The 21,029-nt window shown below is 38.4% G+C and overlaps 1 protein-coding gene across 1 annotated transcript; it reads left to right on the forward strand.

Annotated features, from left to right (window-relative positions):
- Positions 1-713: 713 nt before the first annotated feature.
- Positions 714-20,373, forward strand: LOC146436519 (AP-2 complex subunit alpha-2-like). The gene is made up of 19 exons (XM_085063799.1): positions 714-719; positions 922-1,023; positions 2,335-2,443; positions 2,933-3,083; positions 3,505-3,673; positions 4,825-4,962; positions 6,184-6,366; positions 6,705-6,802; positions 6,976-7,207; positions 8,003-8,176; positions 10,047-10,210; positions 11,923-12,000; positions 12,882-12,964; positions 13,728-13,817; positions 14,637-14,760; positions 15,514-15,630; positions 15,819-15,888; positions 16,775-16,909; positions 17,673-20,373. Exons 1-19 carry the CDS (start codon positions 714-716, stop codon positions 17,748-17,750), a joined length of 2,301 nt encoding a protein of 766 aa, XP_084919925.1. The 3' UTR covers positions 17,751-20,373.
- The last annotated feature ends 656 nt before the right edge of the window (positions 20,374-21,029 follow it).

The following is a 21,029-nucleotide window of genomic DNA, read 5'->3' on the forward strand; positions in this document are numbered from 1 at the left end:
ACTTCTGCTGTTAAATACACAATTTATTTCTTCTTGAATCTTTCAAGCAAGTGGGTTGCTGTTGTCTTCAGGCTTTGGGAAGAAAATGGAAGGAGTTGTCTTTTTTGAGTTGCTGTATATATTAATTTTACTAAAGCTTTGTTTACCTTTTCACTGAAGGTAGAAAAATAGTATGTGCAGGTTCTGTTCCTCAGGCTGTTAAGAAATTAATCTTGTGCCTTGTTACACTAAATCATATTGCATAGCTGTAATACTAATTTGCCTAGGCCCTTTGAGATTAGATCTATACTAAAAATTCAAGACTTGATTTGTCATTGCATAAATTTCCTTGTCCTGTGGTGTCTATGTTATTCTTACTTTGCTGGTTAAAAAACCCTATTGCTTTAGAAAAGAGACCCTGTTTTTTCCCTGCAGTCTAGTTACTTTATGAAAATAAGGCTATTAAGACCTGTGCTTCAACAGTAATAAGAGTGTTTTAGTCTGCAGCAGTAATATACGACGCTTGTTTTATACAAAGCTTCCTCTTCATGTTGGGTTGTGGGAATTCTTTCCTAGATTATCTGCTGCATTGAATTTCTTCTGCTCATGCTTCTCTTGTATAGTAAGACAATTTGTGTCCAGGCTTAATTTTAATATGGCTCTCTTACTTTAGATGTACTATCCAAACATGAGACAAAGCTAATACAAAAAATAGCATAAAATGCTCTGCAAGCATGGCAGTATCATGTTGAAAATTCTGTTGGATTCTGCAGGTGTGTAATTAGTCTAGCTGCTAGCTAAATAAGAGGTTTTTTAATGTAGGGCTTTGTAATGGGGATAAATATAGGTTTTTTGTATTTTGAATTGAAAGGTGTTAATGGGCAGCATTGTAAACTGATACAAAATTGAACGTGTTGTTTGTTTCATTTTGGTTTTTTCTAGGGTGTGGTTACTGCAGCTACAAGTCTGATCACCACTTTGGCACAGAAGAACCCGGAAGAGTTTAAGACTTCAGTGTCCTTGGCAGTGTCTAGATTAAGCAGAGTGAGTCCAATGATGACCCTGATAATACTTAACTGTTGATTAATTTACTCAGCTTTCTAGATCAGGTTAGCTTCCTGTTCAGCTTTCTAGGGTCAGATTAGTTTACTGTACCATTAAATGTGAAGATGATTCAGTATCACTTTGTGTAGGTGCTTCAGGTAACCTCTTTTAATGCATGTTACTTACCAGGAAAGAAAGCTGTATTGGCTTGCCCAAACTTTCTTGGTTTAATCCCTGCTGTGCTCTAACTAGTAATGATTACTTTGTCACTATGATGCCAAAGAATAGTTGGATCAAAGACTGATTCTACAGGCTTCTGCACAGAACTCTAAAAAATAACAAACTGTAGCTTTAACTTTATCTAAGCTTCTTACAATATGAATTGCCTTCATATTCCTTCTTTTGAGCTGCTGCTGTGTTAATAATCATAAGCATTTGATATTCTGTAAATGGTTGTAGGTGGTTAAGCAGGGGCAAAGGATGCAGTGTAAGAAAGTATGGAAGACAAGGAAGGCTGCTGCTTCACAAATGTACTTCAGACCCAGTTTTATGCAGTCTTATACCCAAATTACTCATAAATCACATAAATTTAATTTCTTTCTAAATATGAATATTTTTTCCCTAATACTTAAAAGCAAGGGAGTGCTGAGGGAAGTGCAAGGCTGTTCTGTAATGGAGCAGCAAGAATTTGATAGAATTATTTTGAGCAAAACTAGTACCAAACTCATGGCATTTCTGCCTAGAATAAAAGGGGAAAAAGAAATCTATGAAGAGGGGTAACTGAATATAATCCTTACCACATTTCATTATGCATATAAACCTCTTCTGTGTATGCTATTCTTTTTCACTTTGGTGTATGGATATTATTGAAGGTGTTAGTTGGTTCTTCTGCTTTAGGTCAGTCTGTCATGGCATCTTGTACTTGAATTCCAGGCTCACCTATCATCAGCCACCAGACTGCTTTCTGTTGGCTGAATCTGTGAATTTCTGAAAAAAAGAAAGTCAAGCTTCTGGTTAAACATTTTGGTGTTTCAAGATGGTTGTCTTCATTCTATAAAAAAGCGAGTAGGCTTTCAGGAAGAGACTTCCTAGACTACTGTATCTGCAAAACTGAATTTCTGTTACTAGCATTTACTGTGCTATACTCATAGTATGGCAGCTTGTGCGTAATTAATCTACTGAACTAGACATTGCTAGTGACACAGTTTTTTAAGCTTCTGTCAGAGATGACCTAAGGTGTTCTTCGGGTCCTTTTTGTGGCTGTGGATCAATTAACTTCAGCAGCTGACATGCTGTCTGTTTGTGTTACAGATTGTAACTTCTGCATCAACAGACCTTCAGGACTACACATACTACTTTGTTCCTGCTCCCTGGCTATCTGTGAAACTTCTGAGGCTGTTACAGTGCTACCCACCTCCAGGTAATGCACAAATCACAGCACTGGTCATCTCTCTTATGCAGTACACTGGCTCCAAAGAGCTACTGGCACTGCAGTGTTACCATAGCTTGGAGTGCAAACACATTGTCTTAAGGCAAAGATACTGAAGTTTGTACTTTTGAGTGTTTCTGTTAGCTCTAAGACACTTGGCCTTTTGAATTATGCTGTGTTTAATTTTAGCAAAATGTGTAACCAGTATGCATCTTACAAACCAGTGGCAGCTGCCATTTTAAATGCTATCAACTATATTAAAGCCCTGAAGTATGTTGTAGTGCAGACTGTGTTGTCTTTTGTTCTCATCCAGATAGAACTGTGGCTTGGAATTCTTGTCCCACGTGTATGTTGGGGAGTGTAAATGTTTTTAATGTCTTAGAATAGTTTAGTTCATTTAGATTTAGCTAGAGGAAAACCTAAGGTAGGGATTAGGGTTTGGGGCAAAATGAAGTTGTCCAACGGCTTGTTCTTCTCCAGAAGACCCTGCGGTACGTGGCCGTCTGACAGAATGCCTGGAAACCATCCTCAACAAAGCACAGGAGCCACCAAAGTCAAAGAAAGTACAACACTCAAATGCGAAGAATGCTGTCCTGTTTGAGGCAATAAGCTTAATTATACATCATGACAGGTGAGCTGGGACAACACTTGTGTTATCAGAGGGGTTTTTAAAGTGAAAAGCTGGGGCCTTTTCTTGAACAGTTAATCAGATTTTAATGGGGGAGGGAGCAGAGGGGAACAGAATATGAAGTTGCTTGCTAGATTGGAATGCAACCACAACAATGTAATGGAACAGTGTTAATGAACTGTGTTGCTTTGATTTTTGCTGCTTCTTTATTTGATGTTTTGTATTGACCCCACTGCCCCCACTGCTCTAATCCAACAGAGAGTATTTGCTCACAGTTACCTGAATTTGCATTTCACAAGCAAAGCATTCTAGCAGACACTTTGAGGCATTTTAAGAAATTTCCACTGCAGAAATAGTATTCTGTATTGAGTGTTCTCAAACCTGTTGCTTTTAACCCTTTCACTTTCTCTCCTGTTCTGTGCAGTGAGCCAAACCTACTAGTCCGTGCCTGTAACCAGCTAGGTCAGTTCTTGCAGCACCGAGAAACTAATTTGCGTTACCTAGCACTGGAAAGCATGTGCACGCTTGCCAGCTCTGAATTCTCACATGAGGCTGTGAAAACACACATAGAAACAGTTATCAATGCATTGAAGGTAAATATTGAAGTGTGTGGTCTTGGTTTTGAGTGTTGTCTTCTTCCCTGCCTCAATGCCCTCTCCCCCACTGCCCCAAGCTCCCCATCCCCAATTAAACTGATGATACTTAGAGACCAAATGAAATATTCTTTGAAATCTGCTGTAGTTTTTTTCCTCAATACAGCAAAGTCTTGCTGTGCTGGCAACTACAGAGGTCAGCTTTTGCTGATATCTGCACGTTGCTGTTATATCTGATACTTGTAGCTGTGTCTCTTATAGCACTGGTTTCTGCTCAAGTGCAGACTGAAGATGAATAATTGTTTTAAAATGTGGAATTTCAAAACTGAGAATGCTGGGAAGACAGTTTTATTACTGTCTTGCTGGCATTGAACACTGTTCCTTCACTGTAGTAGCTTATGGGGAGTGGTAGAGCAGATCAGCTTCCACTGCAGAATTATAAAGAGCAGAAACCAGAAAGACATGTTCCCAGGCCATGTTTATGTGACAAAGCAAAAGTCAAAAGAGTAAGACTGATTTGCATGTAAATTTACTTGCACACTTGGGTGCTTAATTACTGTTTTCCTCCAAACTTGTGCTGTAGCATATTTATACGTTTGTCCAAGTTTGGAGTACGTGTCTGTTCTAGCTGGACTTCAGTCATTACAAGGTATGCCTGACACTAAACCTGCAGGTAGCTAAGTGCTCATTGGCCTGGTAACAATATAACAATTTCAGCCAGTTATTGGTGTATTTATAGCCATTGGTACCAGTTACTCAGTGCACAGTGGACCACAAATTCACTCACCCTGCTTTGGGTAATACTGAAGTGTTGTATACAAACTCTTCCATTCTTTCAGCACCTGCATGAATTTGAATAAGTATTCTACAGAAAAGCTGATGATTTGAAGTTTTATGGTTTTATTTAAAAGCAGGAAGCTGTTTGAGTCTCCACTGATCTTTTCCTAGGTTACTCAAAGTGAGCAATAGCATAAGAAACTCATAGCTTATATAAATGGTATGTCTGAGTTCATTCTGCATCTGAAAAACTATGCAAATGCATGTGCTTTAAATTTGACTGTTGATTATACTAAGTTTCATCTCTTAAGTTGCATGTACTTTCCAAATAAAGACAAAATCATCTGGACCTTTGACTGTGTGTCTTTTTGCAGACTGAAAGAGATGTAAGTGTACGACAAAGAGCTGTAGATCTCCTGTATGCAATGTGTGACCGAAGCAATGCCCAGCAGATCGTGGCTGAAATGCTCAATTATTTGGAGACTGCTGATTATTCCATTAGAGAAGAAATTGTAAGCTATTGGTCTTTTTCTTATTTTTTTCATACCATGTGTCATATTATTGATTGGGTTGCTGCGCTGTCTGTGATAGAGATTGCTTTTCATGGTGATTTAAAAATAATACGTAGACAAAACTATTAAAACAAGCAAACAAAAAATCCCTAACTTTGTAGTCTAATAGCAAAGAATTTAGGTTAAACTAATCCAGGGGCAGGGGGGAACCTTGGAAACATATTTAAAAGCCGATCTTGGTCTCACGATAATGCACATGGAAAGTGAAGTGAATTTTATCAGTTCTTGAGCAAAGACATTCCCCAGATCTCAGGGTTAGGTCCTATTCTAGTCAATTGTGCAGTAGCTTAAAAAATTAGTGTGATAAATGCTTATTTGTAGGTAGAACATTATACTGTGTATGTTCTGAGAATGTTCAGTCTAAGGGTTCCCAAAAACAATACCTTATAATCAGCTAAGAGGCCTGGTATCTATCTCATTCTTACAAGTAAGATAAAAGTTGAAATACTCGATTTAAACCTTTTTAGGATGGTAAACAAAACTTGTACTTACAGTAGTTAGGTGCTGAAGCTTGTTGGTTGGAGAAGTGAATGTGGAATACAGTGTTAGTTGATTTACCTCTTGTACTGTCTGGTTGCTGTTGACAATGTCCCTTGACTTGGCAGATAATAGGAATTTCATTCTGTTCCCCTATACTGACCTGTTCTTTTAAGAGTAGTAAATGCAACTGATAATCAATTGTGTGGGGTCTCCTCCAAAGCTGATTGTTTGCTTCAGAATGCAGGAATCTGAGTATGACCTGAAAAAGTCAGCTATGCTTTGGTGACTCTGTTTGCCTCTGCTGTCTTGAGTTTCCAACTTTTACCTTCTTTTGAGAGGTTTCCAATTTCCTATTTGATCCTGTCCCAGTGGTGGTTTAGATGGTGTTTTTATAGCAAACAAAAAATGTTCTATAAATTACTTTGATCACTTAGGTATACAATTGAAAAGCCACAAATATAAAACATATTTGAATGCATTATGGAGAAAGCAATATGTGCCTGGCAGCTGCTGTGTTCTGGCACAGCATTTCAGTGTTCACCTTTCACCTTAGCTGTGGGAACAAGTGAACAAGCTCATGCATCTGAAACTGAGGCCTCTGCCCAGAGTGGGCTATCACTAGGTGTATACAGCCCATAGTCAGAGCTAGCCAACCTGCTGTGTTCTCTTTTGTGTGCTCAGGTTCTGAAAGTTGCAATTCTAGCTGAGAAGTATGCAGTGGATTACACCTGGTATGTGGACACAATCCTGAATCTGATTCGCATTGCTGGTGATTATGTCAGTGAAGAAGTGTGGTATCGAGTTATTCAGATTGTCATCAACAGGGATGATGTGCAAGGGTATGCAGCCAAGACTGTTTTTGAGGTGAGAATAACTGTTTTCAATTCCCTTTCAAAATGAGCTAAGAATTAAGTAAGCACCACATGATGTAACAAGGGAAGCTTAAGGAGCTCTATCTGTCCTCAAAAGTCCACAGGACTGCTCAGTAGGCCTAACAGTGCTCTTAAGCAAGTAATACATTAGAGTCTTCTGTGAAATCATACTACCCATCATGGTTTTCTCATAAGCTTTCTATAGTGCTTAGACCCATGATCTGCTCTTGCAGGAAACTAGATGAGAAAACCAGGAGTGGAAGTGACAGAAAAGATTTTTTTTTTTTCTTAATACATTGCATGTCAATGACTATTAATGTGTTCTTACAGGCCCTTCAAGCTCCAGCATGCCACGAGAATCTTGTAAAAGTAGGTGGCTACATCTTGGGAGAATTTGGAAATCTGATAGCAGGTGATCCAAGATCAAGGTAAAACATCTTCTAAAATACTGAATTGAAGTTGTAATGCTTTCTGTAAAGAATTTCATGTTTAACATTCCTAACGGTAGTTAACAAATGATTCAGCTCTTGCTAATAATGCATTTATGAGGATTATTCTGTCTACAGAAACTGAACAAATTATTTTTCTTCCATCTTTTAAGTCCCCTCATCCAGTTCAACTTGCTACATTCCAAGTTTCATCTGTGTAGTGTTCCTACCCGAGCTCTGCTTCTGTCTACCTACATCAAGTTTGTGAACCTGTTTCCAGAAATCAAAACTACGATTCAAGATGTGCTGCGCAGTGACAGTCAGCTAAAGAATGCTGATGTTGAGCTGCAGCAGAGAGCTGTTGAGTATTTGAGGCTCAGTACTATTGCTAGTACTGATATATTGGTAGGTATAAAGCTTTATTTTCTTTATTATGCAGTACTCTTCTGTCAAAAAGTTTACTCCACTAAAACTTACCTGATTGCTCAGAAATCTTCATTTAGAGTTAAAGATTACAGTGTGGGTACTGGTTCTTTTAGTCTCCATAATTCTGTTGTAGTCATCTTCAATTTAGAGCTGAATTCCAAGTTGGTATTACTGTAGTGGGACAAATGACCATTAAGACATGTTAATCTGGAGCTGAGAAGCTGGTGGATAATACAGGGTCCTACAGGATTTTTATATCAGAAGGTTGGTGCTTTCTTTTGAGGACTTGGTGGGCAGGAAAGGTGTAATTTTTTGTTTCTTGAAGTTCAGTGGTTTAACCTGGTGCTCTCAGGTCTGAGCAGAGCATGGCACATTTAGTTCTGGCATCTAATAAACGTTTAGGTCTAAGTAGAAACTTGAGTATTCTCTGTGGTTTAAGTCTAAGTCTGCCTGATTTAAGGACTGTTCGGTCTGCTATGACCTAATTATTTAAATTTTCTTTTTTAAATTTAATATCACTGTTTCAGAGAAGTGATATGCTCCTGTTCTCCTAACCAAGTGCTTTGGAAGGACTTCAGAAAGTTTTAAAGAATCTTTTCTTTTAAAAAAGCATTCAATGCCTCACTGCAATAAACTGCACAGTAATTTTCTGTGTGGGTAACTACTTCTGCTTTTGCTTTATGCAATCTATAAGAGTGTGTGTCTTCGAAGGCTCAGAAGATGGTTTGGCTTTTTCTCTAAGTTTAACTAACACATCTTTTTCTCTATGGTAAGGCTACAGTGTTGGAAGAAATGCCTCCCTTTCCAGAGAGGGAATCTTCTATTTTGGCTAAACTGAAGAAGAAGAAAGGCCCAGGCACAGTTACTGACCTGGAAGAGATCAAGAAGGAGAGGAGCTCTGATATGAACGGAAGTGCTGAACCTGCCTCTGTCAATGCCAGTGCTGTTGTGAGTTTAAAAGCTGTTACTTCATTAATTTAGATGGTGTGCAAGTGAGAAAAGGAGGGTTTCCAAAAAGGGGCTTTTTGGGGATTTAAAACTTTTCATGTGATACTTAAGATTTTGGATGTTTGCTATAAAGCAGCTATGAAGTACAGCTGCATTCCCCTCACTGCGTGCTTGGATGCAATTTTCCTTTGGAAATCTTATGTAAATGGGGACAAACTGCCTGCAGCCTAGAAAAAATCCCTTTTACATTGGTATTTGAAAAATATTGTTGTAAACTTTAGAAATGTTAATTTCCTTGTCAGTGAAACTGCACTGAGGGTGAGATTATAAAATTAATGTATTTAAAAGGAGTTAACTTGAATTTCAGAGTATCAACTGCTTTTCTGCTTTGTCTTATGTGTTATTTTGCATCTTGATTTGGATTATTGATTTTAAGATAAGTGGACAACACTTGACTTCACAGGGATGTCTTTAAATCAGTGCAAAGTTGTTACTGTTTATTTGACAGTACTATCTGAGTTCAGTTATGCTAGACAAGGCCACAGGGGTTTTTTTTCTGAGCTGAAACTTCTCATTTTATTGTCAATTAAAGCTGATAGGATATTTTTTTCCCCATAATGTAATACTTCTTTCTGGTTTTAATGCCTAGAATAACTTGTAATTACGTTTAAGATGTAGTAGAAGATTACCTAGAGGGGGAAATACTGTAGCACACTCCCTGCCCAGTTTGTTAAAGCATAGTACTTTACTGCTTAGTCACAGCAGTATATAAGAGTAGATACTCCAAATGGAACAGTTTTGACTGGACGGAAGTCTCTTGCCAGCAGAAAAGTTGCCAAATTTTCTTTGAATTCCAAATTGAGGTGACTGGCAGTTAATACTGTGTTGTGCTTTATGAGCTTCACTTTATGGGTTGCAACCATGTAACAAACTGCACAGTGTTTCCTTCGCCAGTGGCTTTATCTGGTTTAGATACCAAAAATGTTACAAATTTGAGGTCCAACCTTCGTTTATTTTTAGTAGTTCCTAATGATTGGCTTCTTAAAGTCTTACTCTGTCTCCATGCAGTATATGATAACTTTTAGTTGGCTTACACAGACAAGGTTTCAGATTCACCCAGATGCATCTCATGACTGATCCTCAGATTACCTGGCATATTGTGACTATTTTAATTAACAGTCTATGCTTTGTTCTTGCATGTGACTTCAGCACATATATGCAGCCTCTGTTGCATGATTCTGTGTCCTGGTTGCTTGATTTGCTCTATGTGAGGGGAAAAAAAAATTTAAACATCTTGCCTATTCCTCTAGTGTTTGCAGCTTGAACTGGCTACATGCTCTGCTTTTTTTGCTGGTTGGGTTTACATACTTTCTAAGGTTTGCAAGCTTCAAAAAGCCAGGATTAAACTGATAGTCAATTCTAAAGATTCTGTGATGACTTTGATTTAGGTTTGTGTAAAAGCCACTTCCTTTCTTGATGGATTCTTCATGAAAGAAAATCAACACATGTGAATCCTATTCCGTACAGTACTTAATTTCCATTGAAACTGAGGGGAAAATAGAAGGGGTAAAACTGTCATCTTTATCTTTCTTCTGCAGAATCAGATTCTAGACAAATGAATTTCAGTTTTGTTTTTGTTTAATGGTTAGATGGACATTTTCTTCAAAGGAGAAAAAGAAAACCACATCTGTAAACGACCATAAGTTGAAATTCAGTGTTGTAGCTGCATCTGTGGACCCTTTTACATCCATTCAAACCTTGATTTGGGGTGGGGAGAGGCACTTTGCCATAGCTTAGTTGTCTATTCAAACAAGACAGCTTTGTTGTAGTTTTGTTGCAGTGTAACACCAAAGTGTCTTGTCTTCCTTAGTCTACTCCTTCTCCATCGGCGGATCTGCTGGGTCTGGGTGCTGCCCCTGTCACCAATTCAGCTCCCCCACCTTCCTCTAGTGGTAGCCTGCTCGTGGATGTATTTTCAGATTCAGCTTCTGCAGTTGCACCTCTTGCTCCTGGTTCTGATGACAACTTTGCGAGGTAATTAAGTCACCCTGAAAGGAATTTGAAGGAGAACTTGTCTGTTAAAACAGGATTGAAGGAAAAACATACATAACTTTTGATTTTGTTCCAGCATATTGAGTGCATTCCTGGGTGGTAGTTTTGCAGCAAGAGAGGTGTTCCTGGACTCTCTGCTGGATGTGCTGTCGTTATTGAATATCTCTGTTAATGGAAAAACTGAGTCTGTTGTAATCAACCTGAGGATATATGCCACACTGTAGTGTCTGGTTTTCATGCTGGTTTTGCTTTGTTGAATTAAGCTGCTTATGCATCTCCATACATCTTGAAGTGGGGGTTATCTATCCTGATATGAATACATTTATTCTATTTTATTTTCATAAAGTATTCTTGTGTCTCTCCACTAATGGCAAGCTGATATTCAAACAGTGAGATGGATTGTATCCAGAGATACACTTCAGTTGTTCTGCTACTGTCTGTAAAAGGGGTGTAAAAAGGGAGATAAAGAACAAGTGGTTTTCGTTTTTTTTAAAGGGGATTTGATACTACAATTACATTAGCAAGTGTATTGTAGGTACAATGTGTTATTAACCCCATTAGTCTTAAAAGCCACTGTGGCTACTCTCAAACATTATTTGGCTAAAATTTTGGGAATAAATAGCATAAAATCTATGTCTTTAAAATCAGTTGTCTTTAAAATTAGTTGTCTAACTGGACAAGAACGTATTAGTGTTGTCAAGGACCAAATTTTGAATGTTGGCATAACAAATTTGCAATGCATCTTAATATAAAAGACATAATTAGGGAAACTGATCTGCCTGGATCGTTGACACTTTCATCAAAATTTTATATCAGGCAATGCATTGTTGCAAGTTTGCAGTGATTAATATTTGATCCTGTGTTTCTCTTGGAAGGTCAGAAGTGTTACTTGATCATACAACACAAAACTATGACTTTAGGAAGGCTCACAAACTTGTTCACTTCTTCTTGTAACCCTCTTAAAAAAAAAAAAGAACCAGTACTAGTAGCTTCATAAGCAAATGTTACCTAAAAAGAGTTTTCTCTTTCTGCAGAAGAAAGTGTAGCAATGCCCAACTCCTTGGTCTGTCTGTAGATGATGAAATGCTTCTCTAATGATACTGAGAAATTGCTTTTTACAGTCTCCTGCCTCTTTTTAATGCTTTTGTCACTTTTGTTTCTAATCTGTTACTTGGGTAAGTCATTCTCTGTGTGCCTGGGTACTCTTGGCTATGCTTCACACTTGCGTGTTTTTAGGAACTGATTGTGCCCCTGTGCTTAGAAGGGTCCTTAAGGTTGATGAGGCCTCTGCTTTTAAGTGTACCTTTGTAGTAGTTAATATGCAGCTACATTTATGATTTTGAACTTAAACACTTCTGCTGTCAAAATTAAACACCTAAAATGACTTGGTTCTGTAAGAGGTTTACATTTAAGCTACTGAACACTTTCAGCTGTCTCCTGTCTTCGTGAAGGATTGCTGTTTTCTAACAGTTGGGGTGGGATGGGGGAGAGAAGTGGGGGAAAACATTGCCTAATGCCTAAAACCTTTCTAGGTGTACTGAGCTAGGGCAGCTAATCAATTTCTCGTGCATTAAGCTCAGCAGTGCCGTTTTTGAGGAAGGAGGTAAAAGAAGTAACTAAGCTCTAAGCTGTCTTTACTAACTCCTGCTGTCTCTGTCGCTACTGCCTTTCTTCCTTTGTGCTGCCTGAACTAGCCCTGACCTGGCTTCATCTGAGGTAGTTTCTGAGGAACCAGCTGATACTGTGCATGATGCTGATGAGCTTTTTCACAAGTAAGCAATACTAAAACCTTGCAAGGCTGGGCAATTTCCAGAATATAGTTATAAAGCAAAACTATATTGTTCATTAATTTAATTACCAGCTAAACTAGAGAAACAGTACTGTCAGACTTGTGGCTAGAACACCTCTGTGGATGCTGTGGATTTTGTGACAGGCTCATGAATACACAGGTTAGAATTGCCTTTACAAGTCAGTGCTATCACACACTGCTCTAAAATGAGGTAATGCCAGTTGTATATTAAGATTTGCAACTATTTGGAAATAAAGAAGAAAATAGAGTACTTATCAAAAGTACTGATATTTGGGAGTGTGTTTTAAGTGCCTTGTATGAAAAAGGCAGATGTTTGCTGACCACCTCTTCTAATTTTAAGTGAAGAGTGATAGAACTATAATAACTCGAGAATGGGCTTCCTCTCTCAAAATGGAAAAAGTATCTTTTCAGTTGGCTTAGATGATACAGAAAGGGTAAAACAAGGAGTTTTTTTCTTTCAGGTTTAAACTGTCAAAGCCTCAGACTTTTCAATTCTGCACCAACCTAATGAGTTTCAGAAGTTCTCAAGACTAATAAGAAAAATCCTAATCTGTTGCGTGGTCCTTTATTAGACAGTGTGTGTGTATCTAGCATACTGTGGTTTCCTTCATAGTTTCTCAGACATCAAATAAAAATGTCAGCTCTCTTAGTGTCCTACAAGTGGTGGTTCTGGTTGTAAAATTGTGTTTTCTAACTGCAGTTTTCTGCAAAGGCCTCTCTCACAGATTGATGCATTCTAGGTTAACCGCAATCTTCATCCTCTCTGTAAACCCTGAATTTTGTGGTTCTAAATACTGTTTAATGTGGCTCGTTCTAAAACATCTTTTCCTTCTCTTCCCCTAGGTTTGTGTGTAAAAATAATGGAGTCTTATTTGAAAATCAGTTGCTACAAATCGGCTTGAAGTCTGAATTTCGACAGAACCTGGGTAAGATCTTCTGTGCCATGGTTGTCTGTCTGCATTATCAATCACTATGCCAGCATGATATTCCAGATAGGACTCCCTTTTCAGCTACTGAAGAGGGAAATAGCATTACATGCCTAAGCAGTTTTACACCTCCCACTGTTGTGCATCCCTGGCTTTTGTGGGGGCTCTTGTTTCCTTACATTTTTTGATTGTTTTGGTTGCTGAGATGAAATGTGAGTGGTAAGCTCCAGCACTCGAGCTCTCACGGCCTGGTTGTGTGGCTGGTGCAGCTAGGTTTATAAAGTACCCTTCTTCTCAATTTTTATATCTTGCATTATAGCTTACTGTGACAATATGAGACACAATGCATTTCAGATCAGATCTAACTGGTAAACATCTAGAAAAGAGATGGGAATTGAACGCAGGCCAGCAGTAGAATTGCTTGCTTCTCCCTTTCTGTAAAAATTGCTTGTTGTTCCCTTTCTTGGTGGCATAGTAGCTTCTTTACAGAAAAAGTAAAATTCTCCAGCAACTGAACGACTTCCACTGATTTTTTTAACTGCCTGTGTGACAGCTACTGTAGGAGAGATCTAATCTCTTGGTTAAATCACTGCATTTTGAACTGTGAATATCTTGGTGAGATAAACGATGTAAACTGTGTTTTGTTCTTAAAAGTGGTTTTAAAGAAAGGTAGAAAGACAATGTATTAGGGAATTGAAGCTCAAGTAGTTCAATATGATTACATGTACCTAAAAGTTCTGATGTCTCGTTCTTCTCTTTCTAGGACGTATGTTCATATTCTATGGTAATAAGACATCAACACAGTTCTTGAATTTTACTCCAACAGTAATCTGCTCAGATGACCTTCAGTCAAATATCCTTAAGTGTAGTGGCATGTGTCTGTTCTTCCTAGGATTTTGTGATTTATGCTGCACAAAATAATAATAAATCTGTTGGATCAAGTCACAGTGGCCTTCAACATGAAGAAATGAGAAACTTGCTGATAGCTCTCTAAAGTTCTTGTAGAAAGAACAAGTCTTTAACAGGGATGGAAGATTCTTTCCTTAAAGCTCTGGTTATAGACACAAATTTTAGTCCTGAAACAAGGAGAAATTAAGCTGAATATGTCATGGAACTCCACTGACATGAAGTAAGTAGCAGAGGTAGAGATGTGTCCTTCAAGTACTGCATTAGCAGATAACCTAAAACTTGACATGGAGATGGAATACATGTGCACCAAGATGATGGTACTTCAAAGTAAGCTCTTAATTCATGGCTGGTTCTTAATGCTGGGTATTGCAAATTTAGGATTTCTGGGAGATTAAGTTATCAGGTTTGTTTGACTCAAGGCATCTCTGTAATGTTCAAAATAGTCCTGTGGTTTTTATTGTGAATTCTCTGTGCTTTCACACCTTTTTGAGGGCATCTTTCTTTAAGAATATTCAGGTAACTGAGAATTTTTTGGTTTATTGTTTGTAGATGTGTCAGTATGAAAAAAACCAAAAACAAACAATGAATTAAAGAAATAAACCACTACAACTTCTTCTGTTGTACAAAAATTGAGCTTTAAATGTTCAGTAGTACATAGTAAATGAGTGAAAACGTGATGCTAATTACTCATACAGCTTACTGGAAGATTTGCATTTTTCTAAGTTATCACTTCAGTGATCTGTTTCCTTAACTACATTTTTACGCCTGAATCTCCAGACAAAACCTGTTGATCCCACAGTGGATGGAGGTGCACAGGTTCAGCAGGTTGTGAACATCGAATGTGTGTCAGACTTCATGGAAGCTCCGATCCTGAACATTCAGTTCAGGTAAAACAAAGGATTCAAATGTTAGTGAATTAATTAGATGAAAGATGTTAAATCTGGTGTGGTCCTGAAATGTAGAATATGGACACACAAAGCTCTCTTGGGCGGACAACTTGAAAATTTGATCTAACTAAGGTTTAAGCTGCTAGGGAGACTCCATTTGGAACAAGGTGGTTTAAAAAACCTAACCAAACCAAACAGTCAAGGAGCAGCTACTGATAAAATGTCTCCATGACTTCTCTTCCTGCTATCTGTACAAAACAGTAGTCTTCCTGTTTGATTAAGAAATCTTGACAGGAATATACGCAGTAACTTCTCCCTTCTGGAAACCAAGAACATTTCTGCAAATAACTTGGCCTGGAAGTGTATGCAACCAAAAATAGAATCTTGTTCCGTCCACTCAACGTCAGCGCAGCTTTACAAAATCCTGATTCCTGGGTACATGCTGTTATTCTAGTCTAAACTGGTTTTTATTGGTATGTTTTCACAGCGATATTTTTTCGCCCCTTTGGGTGCTATCTAGAGGATAAACCTATGCTAGAACTGAGACAACCTTATTAGAAGTTCTGCCAATTCATGTGCCATCCAAACAGAGAAAATAAATTTATTTACCAGTGGATTGAAACTATATGTTAGAAATGTCATCTGCAGTTGATGGATTTTAATCATAAATAGTTCCTCAGTTGCTTGGTTGAATTATGCTGAGACCCTGCTAAGGCTGCCACACGCACTGTGTTCTGTCTGTTTCATCTGCAGGTACGGCGGAACATTTCAAAATCTTTCAGTAAAATTACCCATCACACTGAATAAATTTTTCCAGCCAACAGAGATGTCTTCTCAAGACTTTTTTCAGCGTTGGAAGCAGCTGAGCAAGTAAGACTTTGTACTTGGGCTTGGGGCTCTTGTGGTGGGCAAGGGAAGAGAAAGGTGAATTGTGAATGTAGCTGGTGCAGTGCCTCATCCCATACCAAGTCCTGTAAGCCACGAGCTCTCCCAATAGAATTAATTGCTCTTGGAAATGCTGTTCGTAATACAGGTGCTTATCTTGCCTTGTCTTGCAGTCCAAAACAAGAAGTACAGAATATCTTTAAAGCAAAGCACCCGATGGATGCAGAGATCACGAAAGCAAAGGTGGGTGGTAACGTGGTATTTTTAATTCACAGTGTACAGGGTAGTGGCAGGTCATGTTTTAACCCCAGCTGGCAACTAAGCACCACTCAGCCATTTGCTGTGTCCTCTCCCAACTCCTAGTGCACTTCCAGCCTCTTTGCTGGTGGGGTGAGGAGCAGAAAAGGACCTTGGCTCTGTAACCGCTGCTCAGTGATAGCTAAAACATCCCTGTGGTATCAACAGTGTTTTCAGGAGAAATCTGAAGCACAGCCCAATACCATCTACTAAGAAGAAAACTAACTCTATTCCAGCCAAAATTAGCACATGGTATAAGCAAACGTTGTGCATTTTTGTTCATATGGCAGTTGCATCATCCAGCAAAAGTGTGAGTCCATGTTGTGTGATAGATTGTGGCAGTACCAACTTGAATGGACAGTTTCTAGCTCTGGATTGAATTAGGTACAGTCTGCAATAGCAGCTGGAGACTTGAAGCTGTTTAAGAAAGCACCAATTCACTGCATAAAACTGAATTGGAAGATAGTTCAAGCCTTAATTTATATTCAAGGTACTAGTTAGAAAAGTGACTTTTCATAGAACGGGCTGCCTTAGGCAATACGGAAGTGGACTGTGTAAGACAGGAATGGCTGTATCAAAACCAGGGGAGACTGGTGTTAAATCTTAACTTGCTTCTCATTTGCTTCTCATTTCTCATTTGCAAGAAGAACCTTATTTACAGGAACAGCTCATTATCAGGGTCACCCTTCAAAAACTTATGGTAGTGAATTTGTCTTGAACACTTAAAAATCAGTTTCCTCCTTGTTTTGCTATTTGGTGGTGACTGTTTGGGTATACTTGGTATTTGTGTCTTCCTCTCCCCACATTTAAATCTTCTGGGTTTCTTTCATAGATAATTGGCTTTGGATCAGCCCTACTTGAGGAGGTAGATCCCAATCCTGCTAACTTTGTTGGTGCTGGTATCATACACACAAAAACTACTCAGATTGGATGCTTGCTGCGCCTTGAACCCAACCTCCAGGCACAGGTATCTGCGTAACTATCTCCAGCTTACATACCAGTTCTCATTTGAAGTAAATATCTGTGTCTATCTGAAGCTCCTTAAGATACTTAAAAATCGCTATTGCAGTAGCTGCTTATGACTGCAGATTCCAACAAGAAATTAGATTGTAGCAGCTGGCCCTGCACAGTTGGGTGAGCTGCTTCTTCAGAGCAATTCTCTTTCCTCTTGGAGGAGATCATTGTAGTATTCCAGACTGTCTTGTGCACTTTGAATCAGATTAAGTATGCTTCCTCTTGCTATTTTAAATGAGTAAAAGAGTAATTGCCTAATAGAGAAACGCATAAACAAATGAGTACAATGTTAAGAATATTTTTACTAAAGCTTTTTTGATAGAGGTGTTATCAAAGTTAATTAAGGATTGAAAATAAGGTTTGGGAATTAAGTCTTCTGTTTCCTGAAGAAGTGGTTGTACAGGGTCTTTAGACTTCTCCACAGCTTTTGCTCCTCTTTAACAAAAATTCTGGATGACACCTGTCTGTTAAAGCCAAAAAAATACTTGAATAACAGTAATTCTCAGCAAGGGTTTGAAGATAGTTTTGGTTCAGCCAGTGGTTTGAAAAGCTGTATTACTTGGTGGCTGGCTACTTTTGAATGTTTTAATTTGGGGTCTTTTTCCTACCAAAGCTTACAAAGCAAGTAAGAGGTAACTGTTAGTCTTCTCTGATGAGTGTGCATTCATCTAATGCCAAACTGTGTTTAAAAAGCAATATTTTATGTTCTTTTTCAGATGTATAGGCTCACACTACGAACAAGTAAAGAAGCTGTATCTCAGAGATTATGTGAATTGCTGTCAGAACAGTTTTAATATTAACCATGTCAGTTTTGGTTTTTCCACTTATATCACTGTCATCATACTGCAAATAAATGTCTTGTACATCACTGTCTGAGTACTGCAATGTTAACCAATACCAGCTCCCTGCCTTAATAGGACTTGACCCTTGTTTGAAATTAAGACTATAAATTGTACAGTACAGGGAAGTGACTTTTCCATTAAAAATGGCTTTTAGTGTGTTACACAAAGGGTGGGAGGGCTGTCTTTTGCTCCTTTTTTTTGCAGAGGTCAGGCTTTTAAACTTGTTGAAGAGAAATTGTTTTAGGTGTGGCAATCAAGGAATTCATCAGGAATTCATTTTGAGCAGAAGCTCAAAAACCTTCTGCTTCAGTACCTTTAAGAGATACTTCCTCTGCTCTGAGCTAAAAGAAACCAATATACTACTGCTCAGGAAGGGTAATGCCAATGTTAATGTAGAGTCAAAACTTTGTAAAGTTGAACATTGCCACGAGTTGTCTCCTGGATGGGAAGACAGATTTGAAGATGTGTTTGAATCTGATTAAAGTGAACATTTATGTTGTGTCGCCATTGTATTTGAAAAATGCCACCGGACCAGAGTCTTAAAATTATTAATCTTGTAATATTTTACATTTTCATGTTTTCTGATCTTTGGATTGATCACAAAATCTATTCTTAATCCTTCTGCTTATCTCCATTAGTGAGGTGAGCTTCTCTGGTAGGGGGTGAATGAGTATATACTTGTTTGTTGTTACTCAGTGAAGTTAAATATTCTGTTCTATGTTTTTTCTGTTTGCCATCAGACTTCACAAGTAATATAGTCCTAATGATGTGATACAATTAACTGCAGTCTAGTATTGTATAAAAAAAGTGGGAAGAAATGGGCCCTTGAAGGGCTGTAAGGCATGCACTCCTAGGTGAAAATGTAATTTTAATCAATATTTTTTCCCCAGTGTACATTAATGTTCAAACTCAAGCGGCTGAATAACTGATACCTAAGCAGTTTCCTTCCTGTCAGTGGTAAATATGTCCAACATGGCGTAGAAAACTTCTGTTGAAACTGAAAGTAGAATACCCAAAAATGTTCAGCTTTTCCAGTGGTTTTTACAGCCAAAGGCTTTGTACCTTGTTTCACATCAGCAGACTCTTTGCAGCCTCTCTGCAGAAGTCAGTGGACAGAAATTTGGCTCACACTCCTCAAGCCTTGAGGTGCAACAGAAGCTGCTAAACCAAAGCAGGTGAAGTGGCCCAGTTAGAAACCCTGGGCTGGTGTCAGCGTGAGCTACAGATCATGGTGAACAAAATCAGCTCCTGCTGACAGGAGAAGTGAACCTCAGGTCAAGATTTCCTCAAGGTCATTGAAGGGAAGCCTGGGACTGGCGTGTCATAACACATACAGACAAGTGTGCCCAGGAAATGGAGGTGTTGAGTCATGGTGGTGACCCTGAAAATACATCTAAATGAGGCTGCTGTCATGCTGCCCAGTGCTCAGCAGGGAACAGGATTCTCCATGACTGAGTGTGCCTTGCTTTTTGTCTTCAGTGCTTTGAGTTTAAGTGATGGAACTGGGAGATTATAACTTGGTTTGGCTGAAGGCTCCTGATCGTACTTGAGTAAAAGAGAAAAATGAGGAACAAAGGTTTGGCTGTGATGTGTGGATTTGGGGGGATTTGTTTTGTTTTTCCAGAAATGGAAACTGGTAACTATGGATATTAAGGCTGAAAATTGGCCTGAAGGCCTGGTCTTTCTGCAAAAGTTCTCTTAAACAATTGGTCCCTTTAAGGCCTTTCACATTCTTTGTACTTAAGACTCTTTGATCATAAATACTGTCATTGAAAAAAACTTTGTGAGAAGTTCCTGCAGTCAGGTTGGGCACTTGGCAAATACTAATGGAATAGTTTTTGTTTTGGCCTCTCAATGCTCCATGTGTCATTATTAGTCCTGTTGCATTAACCATGCTCTTGGCTGCTTTGTTAAAAATCTGATATGCTGAACTAAAGGGAGTCTTAACAAAGACAGAGGAGGAGCTTCTCTTTCGTATTTTCCAAATCCTGTTGTATATCTGTCCCCCTGAAAAATGTTCTGTGCCCTCATTAAAGGACACCTTGAGACACTGCACTACTTTATTTCACTTTGCTTTGGTTCAAGCTGTGCTAAAATGTGCATTAAAATGTGGGAAAGAGGGGGGGGTAAGGGAAAGTGTCTTTTCAGTGGTGACTGTGTTAAGCTTATGACTGTTCACTCTTTGTATTAAATGTCAGCTCAATGAAGCCATGAGCAGAAAAGTGAACAAATTGAAGACAAATACTTGATTTCTTTTTTTTTTTTGTGAATGATGGTTAACTTACCAGTGATGTATCCTGTCAAGCAGACAAAGTAATTTCTGCAGTAAACAGTGTTATTGTTTTTAAGTGCAGTATTTTCAGGCATTGACATGTGAAAATAACTGAATAGCAAAACAGGTAGCATATGTTCATTCTTGACCTACACTCCAGTATGTAACATTTATGGTGATTGTCTTATTTGTATAAAACAAAGTTCTGTCAAATTAAGTGGAGAATTTTCATATAGAAGACTATATATTAGACTATATTCATCAGAAGAACGTATTAAGATTAAATAAATGATTAGAACAGTGGTCAAACTGTCCTTTTTTTGTCTTGGGGCATAAAGGTGTAAAAAATGTTCTCATGGAATGGTTGTTGTGGAACACAATTGCTGTGATTCTTTAATGAGAAGTACTGGTGGGTTCTGTTCACTGGAGTCTTACCTGGTCTACAGATCTCTGCTCCCCCAGTGAGTGAGTTTGATTTTGTTCTTGTTTGGTCACAAGTTATAAATACTCTATTTTTAAAAAGCCCCAGATGTAAAATCTTTCTCCCTCGAGTGTTTAACAACAGTAAGTACATGAGCAGTACCTGCTGCAGTAAAGTGCTTTAACAGTGGGGTATGGTTGAAGCTAAGGAGAACACTCCAGTATTGCATGCAAGGTTGATGTCACGGTACAAGAGTATCTAAACTGCTGAGTAACCTCATTTAAGCTTTAAATATATGCTTCAGTTTCTTTTACACTTGCTAAAAGGGAAAAAAGGGCACTCTGAGCATCTTTGCAATCATACAGCTTTTTCGTAAATGACTTGCAAACAAAATAATTATTTTTCTAGAGTGGCAGCAAGTAGAAATGGTTTGTGAGTGAACCACTTGTGTCCTGTTACATGCATGTGGGCTTTAATTTCTTGCAGGGAAACACCCTCAACTTCCTCCTTGATCCCAAAACTGCTACATGTATGTGCT

Source organism: Lichenostomus cassidix, chromosome 5 (genome assembly GCF_008360975.1).
Source record: "Lichenostomus cassidix isolate B80296 chromosome 5, HeHo_3.0, whole genome shotgun sequence".
NCBI lineage: Eukaryota > Metazoa > Chordata > Aves > Passeriformes > Meliphagidae > Lichenostomus > Lichenostomus cassidix.